Source organism: Typopeltis vanoorti, chromosome 2, assembly GCF_054136105.1.
Source record: "Typopeltis vanoorti isolate ZY-2024b chromosome 2, IOZ_Tvanoo_1.0, whole genome shotgun sequence".
Classification (NCBI taxonomy): Eukaryota; Metazoa; Arthropoda; class Arachnida; order Uropygi; family Thelyphonidae; genus Typopeltis; species Typopeltis vanoorti.
In genome coordinates, this window is record NC_143550.1 from 82,513,567 (window position 1) to 82,526,014 (window position 12,448).

Genomic DNA, 12,448 nt, shown 5'->3' on the forward strand with positions numbered 1-12,448 from the left:
GAAAAATAAACTTTCAACAAATTAATTTAATACTGTTTGGCAACCCAAAAAAATTATTATAATGATTAGCATAATATTAATTATTATGCTAATCATAATCATCTTTATTAGGGGATAAGCTTTTACTTTTTTTGCTTTAAAATTAACCAATCTCCATAATATTTCTTCATCTTGGGAATTTTTTTCTTCAAATTTTCTCTTTGTATAATGTTGATGTTCTTCTGAAAATCATACCTTTTTATTTAGTTTATCAGGATGAGAGATTATTATCCAATTTGGATGTTTATTATCTACAAACTTTTTTGATATCTATGAACTTAGAATTTACAGGAGATGTCCATCTCACTACTATGGATTTTTTGATGCTGTCACAGCCAAAATTTTTCTTTTTGCAATGAACCAATCCCTTAGCAAAACCATGTCATTTAAACTAATATGATTTTTTTTTTTAAATAACTACTGCTCTCTTCTTTTCAGATGTTTATTCATTATAGGATTTGATAACCTTTCTAAGTAAGTTCGATTATCGAAGACATCTGCTTATTCGTGAGCATCATTAAATTTGTAGAAATCTGATAAATAACTGTGGAGCAAGAGAGAAATGAAGGCATAAATCAACAGCCAAGAAACTAAATGACTACAGAACAATATGATCAAATAAAGAACTTTATTGGGAAGGGGGGGAACAGATAAAAACTTTTTACTGATTTGTTCAGACAAATACAAAGCCAACTAAATTGTCACTTATAAACTGCAAAAATTTTTACATTCATCATTTTGTGTATCTATAGTAAAAGTTCTTGGATAAAAAGTTCTTCAGTCAGACAAATGTTTTTTGGAATCTATACCTACAAATTACTTTAATAAAATGCCCTGCTATGGACTAGCCTTTTGATAGGAAGCTTCTGGAAACTTTGATATCCACAAATGCCAGTAGAGGATGGAGTTAATGGCCAAGTGCCAGAAAGGTCTAACAAATAACTATGCTGACTGAAATATTGCCCTTCTAAAAGGAGTCCTAATTTGAAATAAGTGACAGGACCTAAGAAAATCCCTGACATCATACTTTAATGTTGGCTAATAATAAATGATAACATTGCTAATGGAGCAGAAATATTGATACACTATCCAAGATATCAATACATTATCCAAGCTCCAAGTGAAATGATATCCAAGATATCATTTCACTTGGAGATATTACTTTAAGTTTTATCATTTACTAAACTCTCCTTACACAGAGCATCCAAACTATCAATAAACTTTTACTGCTTCTACTTAATTTTTTTTTTTTTTACTACTTCACTCTCTGAAGTTAGTATTATATAAACATTTCCCACAAAAAAAAAAAATTCTCCACCTGAGTTGAAAAAATTTGTATGTGTACTCTAATTACTTTTCTCCACAATTTGCAATGCAAGTTTGCTGGTCATGTACATGAGAAAACACATGAAGTTTTTCTTTTGGAAGCATTCTCTATTTGGTGGATATATGTTCTTCCATATGTGACCTTAAGAGACAATCTACCACAGAAAATTCAAAAAAGAAAGACTGTTTTTAGAATCTGCAGAAGCACTCAGAAATCAACTGAATTTAAATAAATATGATTGCATAAAACTTCCCAAAATTTGGGAAACATTAATTATCAGAGATCCCACGTTACATCCTAAGCCACTTACAAATACTCATAGAGGGTGCACCATCTAGATAGAACTTTAGAATTACCCATGTGTTTCATTTAGTATTGTATTATTTGAATGTGTCGTTGCAAAAGTTATTTGTAATCACTGAAGATGTCTCAGTGACTGAGATGAAATATTGACTTAATCCTTTTACAGTGCTAAAAAATATTCCATTAAACCTCCAAAATGATGTTCTCACAGCAATTAAGCCTCAACACATGGGGGTTTTAGTTGATAGGATACAACAAACTTTAATATGAAACTTTTATTTCATTGTCCTTGATAATGTTTAGGGAAAAAAAAGATTTAATGTCAGACCTGACCTCAGTACGAAAGGTGGTAAAATAATTGCCACAATCTCCTTTCTAATAAGTGAGCAATCGTCTTGCTCAAGGCCATTCAACTTTCTGCTGAGAAAGACTATGGGTTTCAATTCTTCAACTCCTCTCTGTTAAATACTGCATTGCAGTACTTTGAGCAGAGATAAACGTTTGGTTTTCCCTCCTCTTGTGCAAGCTAATACAGGAGGAATGATAAAATCTTGCTTATGATGTTTAAAAGCCTTCTGATCCTGAACCCTTCAGCTAAATCTTGCTCCCCTCCACTTTTTTTTTTTTTTTGGTGATAGCTGCAAAAGGATTGAGATAGAGCAATTTGGGATGTACTTAAATTATACATTTAATGCCTCAAGTTGTTCAAAAATACTAAATGAAATAAAAGGCAGCAAGATTTTCATCAAGTCAGTTCAATCTCAAGCTATAAAATGTCCACATAGTCCACAGATGGATGATGGGAAAAGCCTATAATAGATAAATAATTTCTTAAGATGTACACAAGATAAAATTACAAAAGTTAATACATACTAGGTATACTTTTGTGCGTTGATGAGAATCTTGAGCACGAAACAGGAAGCGACCACATGTTTCTAATAAATTGCAGGCCATTTCAATATGATGATGTGTAAAATCGAACAGCAATAGCTAAATGAAAAACAAAAGACATGCTGGATTATTATAGTGCTGGAGAACAATTAAAAAAACTTAACATGCACACATTAAAGTAAAATCTTACCTTTAGACAGTACAAAGCTTCTGATTTTGGAAATATCTTGAACTTAACCAACTCGCCTTGGTGGGGAAAAAAAAATATATATATATATATATATATCACTACTACTTCCATGAAATGTGAAAATTATATAAATGAAACTGAATGTATGCTGTAAATTATTATGTGAAAATACAGTGTAATGAATGGAAGTTCCATTGTAGCACAAAAATTTTACAATAATTTAACTGCCAAAAACTAATAATAAACTAAAACATAAAATGAATAAATTGAAACGATGGTGTGGTAAAAACAAAGAATAAATGCATTTTTTTAAAAAAAATAAATATGCATATTAGTAATATATTAGAAAGATGTTTTGATTCAATTTTTCATAGTAAACTATAAGACTTTATTTACATGCTATCAACACATTGTCAGTGATTTATTAATGGCTTCATTAAGTGAGATTGCAGAAACCAAAAGAACTATACACAAATGAGTATGCTCAAATATTCTCAACACATACCTTCTCAGGGTTCTATGGACATACTTTTTTCTTCTTCTAATTCATAGTAACATATGTTATCAGTCTTATGTACAATGATAAATCCGTATAATATTAATATCAAATATCGACTTTAATCTTCATTATTATTAAACAGGATAATGGCAATACAAGTGTTATTTCAATTAATCTCCTCATCTTCATTACAATGTGAAGGTCAATAAAATACCTGAAAATAATTTAAAATCCTTTTCAAAATTATTTTTTTGAAAAGGTTCCTAAGTTAATCAATCTCTGGCATAGGGAAATAGGGTTTTCCCTCCCAGACACTCAGAATTTTTTTTAACCCTGCATCCCAAGAAAACTAACCACAGAACCAACACTATTACAGACTATAATGCGAGTATTAGGATTTAGGGCCATGAGATGGTGACAGTCATCTGCATGCCCCCCCCCCCCCTCTCTCTCATGTAGTTTTATTGATAGTCCAGGCTTACTATGCTTACACAATTGAGGTGGGCTGCCCAATAGTCTTCAAAAAGTTAGGGCTAAGGAACTCCACTACTACTTCCTTTGGGGAATAAAGGACATTAGAGAAGGATTCTTTTTTAGGATTCAAAATTATTATAGGATATGTATGGCTGAGACAGTTACAATCTCAAATTTCATACCATGGAACATTTTGTCAGTATATTCTTTCATACTGTGTATGTAAAATAATATATGAAAGCCTTTTTCATGTTCACCTTGTCCAATTTCTTCTTCACATTCTGAGATGGTAGAAGAGCTGTAATTTTGTTTCAGTATTATGATAATCCTATTGATAATATTCTTTATGCCTGGAAGTTGCAAAAGTTGCAACACATTTATATCAGTGAGAGGCTGTTGGCATCACCACCATCACCACTACTATAATTGATGGTGGTGATGCCAACAGAGGCTTGATTAGGTCTGTTGGTATCACCACCATCAATTATAGTAATGACTTAATGGTTGGTTGTTTTAGATGTACAGCCAAAGCAACTAAAGCTATGAGGTTAGTGTATTATATATATTAATTGTGAATTCTTAAGGCTGGTTCTCAGTTTTTGCAGGAAAAAAAAAAAAAAAAAAAAAAACAGTTTCTGGGAGGAAAATCCTTCCAACTCTGAATCAGAATGGCTAATCAGATAAAAGGCCCTGGTAAAGGTTCTTCACATCCTAGAAGGGATTCGAACACAGCTATTTTCCAACCAAAGGGCATTGTCAAAAGTGACAGATATAGAAGCTCTAGAGTTAAACAAGGTATGCAAGTAAATGTGGTAAAGCAAGGTTTCTTAATATATATATTCATCTTTTTCATTCATGTCTTTATCATACCATACTTCTTTCAGTGAAAAGTGTGTATTGCTGAATGCCAGGATCCTTGAAGTGTTTTTAAAACCAACATTTTCTGTACATGCTACAAGGATTAATTCTTCATTAGGGCAGCCTAATCTTGCTTATTCAAAAGATATAAGTTAAAGATGCCAAGAAATTATATTCTTGGTTTAATCCTTTATCCAAGTGTAAGCAAACATATCCACTTCATATATCCCTACATATCCACTTCACCAACATCCGTGGCCTAAACTCCAACCTTAATAGTGTCCACTACCACTGTCAGTCTACCAAACCCCACCTACTCTTTCTGGCAGAAACTCAAATCTTACCTTCCCCAGCACTATTTATCTCAACCTTCCAAACTACTCAGTCTTTCACAACTTTCATCCCAAGGAGTGGTATATGCGCATACATCCGCTCTGACATACCTTGCCAGAGAGCACCCAACTTTGACCTACTCTGGTTGAAAATATCCCTTCCCCACTCAGTCAAATTCATTTGCTGTCTCTATCACTCCCCCAACGCAACCAACTACTCTGAGCTCTTTAATTTCCTCTCTTTAAAAACTGATTTTCTCCAATCCCACTTTCCCAACAGCGAAATCATCCTCCTAGGAGATTTTAATGTCCACAACACCAGCTGGCTTTCCTCCTAGAGTTGTACAGATCTTGCAGAGATGCTGAAACATTTGCCATCACTAACGACCTTACACAACTTGTTTAGATGCCAACCAGAATACCAGATAAACTGAACCACTCCCCAAACACCCTAGATCTCTTTCTCACCAATGATCCCTCCAAATATACAGTGAAAGTAGTGAGCCCCCTGGGTAATTCTGAACACAGTCTAGTGCTCATCTCCTCCCCCATGCAACAACGCTTACACAGACACTCCCATACAAGAGTAGTTTGGCATTATAACAGTGCCAAGTGGGACAGCCTCCACAACTTCCATGCCACATTCCCATGGTTGGACTATTGCTTCCGGTCTTCCAACCCAAACATATGCACTGAACTAATTACCAAAGTAATCCTCACTGGCATGGAAACATAAATTCCACACACTATTCTGAACTGCTACTCCCTAACTAAATCCTAGTTCTCCAAAAGATGTGCCAAGACTGTACAAATGAAACACCAGACATACCGTTAACTGGCTGAAATCAATAACCTCATTCTCCTTTAGAGTTTATACTGAAGCCTGAAATAAATGCAAAAAACAATCAATGCTTCCAAAACAGAGTTCGAAAGACCAAAAAGCAGGAAACTAGCAGCCTGTCCAAATGGCAGCTGAGCCTTTGGTCTCTTGCCAAAGTAATTGGGCATAACTTCTGCCCAACACTCTTCCCATCCATATCATACCAGATGGCTCTATTGCATCATCACCCACAGAAAAAGCCAAATCTTCTGGCTTCACACTTTGCTTCCAATGCATGCATAAATGACAATGGCAAATGTCCTCCAACCATTCCAGATGCCCAACATACAATGCCTCCTATATCCTTTTGCCAGAATGAGATCAGAAAAATACTGTCCAGATTAGACAAAAGAGTCTCCTGATCCTGATGGCATTCCTTATATATATATATATATATATACACTCTCTTATTCAGCTGGAATCTAATCCCACAAACTAGAAGTTGGTCTATATTCAACCCATTCCCAAGAAGGGTGACAGGTCACTGTCGTCCAACTACTGTCCTATCTCACTTACCTCAGTCCTGTCTCAAGTAATGGAAAAAATCATCAATTCCCAACTCCTGCACTACCTTGAAGACACCCACCTAATAAACAATGCCAGTATGGATTCCATCGCTGCTGATCAACAGGAGATATGCTCACCCATCTCCAAACTTGATATCTTCAAAGCCTTTGACTGGGTCTGGCACAAAGGCTTACTAAACAAACTACCATCATTTGGTCTGACCCAGGACTTCTGTAGTTGGATTGCCAGCTTTGTCTGGATGCACACTGTGTGTGATGATGGATGGCTCCTTGTCCTCTCACCATTCAATTAATGTTGGGGTTCCACAAGGTTCTCCTCTCAGTAACCCCCTCTTCCTGCTATATATCAATGGCCTACTTCAGTTGACCTCCAACCCAATACACAGTTTTGCAGATGACAGCACATTACACTCCTCGCTTTCATTTGATAAACCTTACTCTACACAAGTCACCTCAATCTACAGAACATCAACCACCACCATCCTCAATTCTGATCTCCAAGCCATTCTGCAATGGGGTTCGGATAACCTCATCAATTTCAATGCTAACCAGTTCTGTCCTATTTCCCATAAAAAGACCAAATTTTTTCCCAGTATCCTTTTTGACAATACCCAAATTTCCAGGCAGTTTAAGATCTCTCTTCTTGGAATTACTCTCGCATCAAACCTTTCCTGGCATAAACACATCACAACCATTGCATCCTCAGCTTCAAAAAAAACTAGGATTTCTCTTTTGCTCAAGACGTTACTTCACCCCTGAACAGCTGTTAACATTCGTGTGGAAAGGCTTATGTGTTCATCGCACGTGTTGATTGGATTTTAACGGTAGATGCGAACACAGATTGATAAGAAAATAACTATTTATTGACTTAATTGTAACAAACTTTGTTTGTGTGCTCTGAGGATGCTGGATAGAATACCAGCAAAATATTAGCAATTAAGTCAATAAACAGTCATTTTCTTATCAATCTGTGTTCGCATCTATACCGTTAAAATCCAATCAACGGCTGTTAACATTATACAAATCACAAATCCACCTCCCACATATGGTTTGGAGGACCCTAAAAGCTCCCTCAAATTGCTTGACTCAATACAGAGGAGAGCAATAAACTCATTAATGACCCATCTCTTACCAACTCTCTCCCCCCACTGCTGTGTTTCCCAAGGAATACAATTTACAGTCACTTAAATCAAATGTAAACAAGTTCCTACTTTCCCAACCCACTATCCATACATGGTACTAATGCACTATAGGTCGATCGACCAACCTCTTGTGTATGAGCACAACATAAAAAAAAAAAAAAGAAAAGAAAAAGTTTGCATGTGAAGTAACTCCATGACTGTGCAACTCATATATAGAGGCTAATGACTTCACATCACTTGCCTTAGTATTGCATAATGCAAAGCACATATACTAAGGCACATGCTTTTGTGAAATCTGATATTCCACTATCAAAGGCTATTCAATTTAGAATCCCCACTTTTCAATATGCTCTTTCTCAAGATTTCCTTACCTCACTTTATAGCCTTCATTTGCTATCTCCTAATGCTGACAATTTTGCTACCCTTTTTGGCTACCTATCACTAAAATTGATTTCTTACAAACTAATTACCCAAATTGTGAGACCATCCTTGGGGATTTTAACAACCATAACACAAACTGGTTTCCCTACTCCAACTTCACAGATCAAGTAGGTAGGGAAGCTGAATCATTTGCTATCAGTCATGACCCAACACAATCCTGATCATTCTACCAATGTTCTCGATGTTTTCTTAAACAACTCTCCTTCCAAATATACTGTGGATGTCTGATCTCCCCTGGTACCTCTGACCATAATCTTATTCAAGCCTCCTTCTCTACAGTTCATCCTCTGCCCAGCCAATCTCAGCCTCATACCCTATGGCATTATAATTGTGCAAACTGGGATGACCTCTGGAATTTTTAGGCTGCTTTTCCATGGTCAGATTACTGCTTTCACTGTCGTGATCCAAACATGTACACTGAACTAGTAACCGAAATAACCCTCACCGGAATGAGAGTCTTCATTCCCTACTCCACTGCAAAACCATGACCTGTATCCAAGCCCTGGGTTTCAAAATAAAAAAGAAAAGTGCCTCTACTGTCCATGATAAAAATGTAGCTTATGTTCAATGGCTTAAGTTAAACTCCAGTTTCTCATTCATCTTACACAATAGCAGAAACATGTAAAAAAGAAACAATTTCAAAGCAGACTTTCATAAGAATAAAATGCAATAAACTTGCCTCCAGCTTAACTGGCAATCAAGCCTTCTCGTCCCTTACTAAGGCTGTTGGGACTAACTTCTGCCGTTACATGTTGCCACCTCTCTTGCATTCTTATGGCACTATGGTAATCTCCCCTAAGGAAAAGGTGGACCTCTTGGCATCAGTCTTTTCTTCCCACTCCTGCTTGAGCAACCAAAGCAAATCACCTCACATACTTCACAAACTGCCTGCTGCATGCCTCCTCTGAACTTTTCCAAAAGGACATCAGAAAAATTCTCATTAATCTTTATACTAATAAGTCCCCTTATTAGTATAAATGGTATTCCAGTTGTGCTCAAGACCTGTGCTCCATTGCTGACACCCATCCTGTATATCTAGATAAACTTTCATATTCTACTGACATCTATTCAAGTATACCCAACAGTATTCAAGCAAGCCTACATCCTGCCAAAACGGGAGACAGCCATCTAGCTATTGTCCCATTGCTCTCACTTCAAAAGTAATGGAGAAGGTTATCAACAATCAGCTTCTATTACCTGGAGATAATTAATGATCAGCAATATGGATTGGTGTTCTTGTTCTACAGCCAACCTCCTAGCTAATTTCACCTACTTTTGGACTTGGACAATAGAAAGATTTGGAGAAACTCACGTTATCACTTTCAATATTTCTAAGGCATCTGAACGTGTCTAGCATCGAGGCATCCTTAACAAGCTACCATTTTATTGCCTTCCTTCTACACTCTCTGATTGGATTGCAAATTTACTGAATGGTCGTTCATTGTGTCATGGTGGTTGGCTTCCTCTCATCAGATTTCCCTATCATTGATGGAGTGTCTCAGGGTTCTGTGCTCTCGCTCACTCTCTCTTCCTCCTTTAAATCAGTGACCTCCTTTCTGACTTCAAATCCTATTCACAGCTTCGCCGATAACAGCACTCTTCATTCCTGTTTGGCATTCGATAAACCCTGCAGTATCATAATGTTAGATGCCTCAAGATCTTCCATAACCCGTGACTTCAACATGGACCTCAACATCCTGAAATGGGGTGATGACAACTTTGTAAATTTCAATACCAAAAAAACTCAAGCCTGCCTTATTACCCATAAGAAAAATCATACTTCATCCCCTCTCATTTTTGATAATGTTCCAGTTTCCTTTCAAGATCAACTTTCTCTTCTTGGATTGACTGTCACATCCAGTTTATCATGTTACGAACATATTACTGACATGGCCTCCTTAGCCTCTGAAAAGCTTGGTGTTCTTTTCCATTCTAAACATGACTCCTCTCAACTCTTAACACTCTAAATTCCATCCAACTTTGGAGTACTGTTCCCACATTTTGGGTGGAGCACCCAAGAGCTCTCCAGGAATTCTTGATGATATTCAGATGAGATCAATCCACCTAGCTTCAGTATTTGCCACCTTGTTTCCTGATGACCTGAGAGTATAAAGAGATTAAGTCTTTTATTTCTAGCTACTTTAATGTTTTGCTAATTTCTCTCTTATTCCATATAAATTTATTCAAATGACTTAACAACATATCACTTTCTCTTATTCAGTTGTCTATTTCCTTCTTTAACCCTTGATACCTTGTCATTTTTGTCAGCACCAATTTCAATGTCAACATATTAGATGACTGCAGACAGTACTTCATGTATTCTCAGTATTGCGCTCGTGCTCTCACATGAAAGACACATGGACCGCATTAGTTGTCATTCCTGCCAAAAAGTAAAAAATAAATAAATGCGTATGGATCAGTTTGACCCTTGAGTTGTTTAGTTGTAATCAAAAGGTATGTATTATGGTGCTTCTGTTTAATTGAAAACTTCTATTTATTTTTGCTTTATTCTTACAATAACCATTTTATAACATGCTCTATTGGTTGACCAGTGTTTATTTGTGGGTTTTATGGTTCTTTTTCTTGGCCTATATGCACATACGTTTCTTTTTGATGTTTGAAGGTATGGCTAGAAAAACTTTGACTGACAAAGAGATCTTAGATGCACTGCTTGAAGATGATGACTTTGATGAGGACGAGTTGAGGTTCTTCAATAGCTAATCAATCACTTCCCAGTGCACCTCATGCTCACAACTAATCTAATGCTTCAGCACAAATAATAAATGATGCAGATGCCAGCAACACTGATGCAGAGGAGAGGAGGTTTTTAGTAAACATGACTTTGGATAATGACATAGATGAGGACAATACAAGAGATTTAAGAATAGCAGGTATCAGCATATGTGAAAGTACAATTAGTGTCTCTGACACCTCTTCAGAAAATTCAGGAAACTTCTGGTATGGTATAAATAACTGCATGCGATGGTCTAAAGATCTACCCACTAGAGTTGCACCCAGGCTCACAATATAATATCTGTGGAAGTTGGGAAACTAGAAGGACCAGCACAGGCTTTGATCTCAGCCGATTACCTGCAAGTTTTTGATTTATATATAGATGAAAAAATAATTAAAAAATCGTACAGAACACCAATGTAAAGATAACAGCTCCAGTCAAAGTATGCGACTTTCAAACTATTTGGAAGCCAACAATTATAGACAAGACCAACAAAACTGAGATGAAAGCATTCATCAGATTATTGTATTTGTTGAGAATATTCAATTCTGACCTTTCTTCTCTTTGGGTTTCAGATGGCACAATCGTGACTTTTTCGCTTTCTGCATTCCTGTTTACAGTTTGATGATACAACAGACAGATGAGAGAGACAAAAACAAGACAAGTTAGTACCTATATCTGAAATATTTTCCAAATGGATAAATAACTGTAAAACCATTTATTCCCCTTATTTTCATCTATATATAAATCAAAAACTTGCAGGTAATCAGCTGAGATCAAAGCCTGTGCTGGTCCTTCTAGTTTCCCAACTTCCACAGATATTATATTGTGAACCTGGGTGCAACTCTAGTGGGTAGATCTTTAGACCATCGCATGCAGTTATTTATACCATACCAGAAGTTTCCTGAATTTTCTGAAGAGGTGTCAGAGACAGTAATTGTACTTTCACACATACTGGTACCTGCTATTCTTAATCTCTTGTATTGTTCTCATCTATGTCATTATCCAAAGTCATGTTCCCCTGGTCCCTTGGACCATATTTGACCATCGATGAAATGTTAGCTCTATTCAGAGGTTGGTGCAGATTTTGAATGTATATGCCAAAGAAATCAGGACATTATGTTTTGAAAATTGTGATGCTGACAGATGCTAACACTCATTACATGGTAGACGCTGAGGTTTACTGTGGCAAAAGATTGAAGAAATGACTTGCTTTATCCAACTCAAGCTATCATGTGAATGATCTCTTCCAATGAAGGATCAAACAGGAATAATACAGGGATAATTGGTTTTTATCAATTAAGCTGATTGAACAACTATCTGCTCGGAATTTGACTTATGTTGGTACAATGAATAATTTCTTTACTGGAAATTATTCCAGGGTAAAGATATGTGAAATACATCTCTAATACAGAGACTTAGCCTCTTCTTTACCAAGACCGTACTGTGTGGCAAAGAGTCACATCCTTCCAGAGGTGCCCCCTTTTTCACAGAATAGTGGGGATCTAGACTGGAAGGTCGAAAAATATTCCAGAGGAAGGCAATGGCAAACCACCTCTGTACCTTGCCAAGAACATTCTATGAACATGCCAAAAATGAGAAAGTAATATGGTGCTGGATGGTAAGATCCCTGGGGGCCTGAAGGCATCCAACATGTAACTGGGGAAGAACAGAGGGCTTCCACAAATAGAACTAGTTTTTATGATGTGTCCAGGTCAAACCCAGAAGGAAGTTTGGTTCATGGATGTTGCTAGTTGGAAAAGAGAGGCTCCCTGCTGTTTCACAAGAAACCACAGGATTGGAACTTGGAA

The 12,448-nt window shown here is 36.5% G+C and overlaps 1 protein-coding gene across 8 annotated transcripts in view; it reads right to left on the reverse strand.

The window, feature by feature from the left end:
• Upf2 (UPF2 regulator of nonsense mediated mRNA decay) overlaps positions 1 to 12,448 on the reverse strand; it is a 705,876-nt gene that overhangs the window by 383,175 nt on the left and 310,253 nt on the right. For all 8 annotated transcript variants that reach the window (XR_016550243.1, XR_016550244.1, XR_016550245.1 and 5 more), the window contains 2 exons: positions 2,751 to 2,806; positions 2,543 to 2,659 (listed from right to left, as the gene is read on the reverse strand). Coding sequence is in view for 5 of the 8 variants with exons in the window: in XM_090412106.1 (XP_090268232.1) it covers positions 2,543 to 2,659; positions 2,751 to 2,806 (173 nt within the window). In the remaining 3 variants the exon portion in view is untranslated. The remainder of the gene's footprint in view (positions 1 to 2,542; positions 2,660 to 2,750; positions 2,807 to 12,448) is intronic.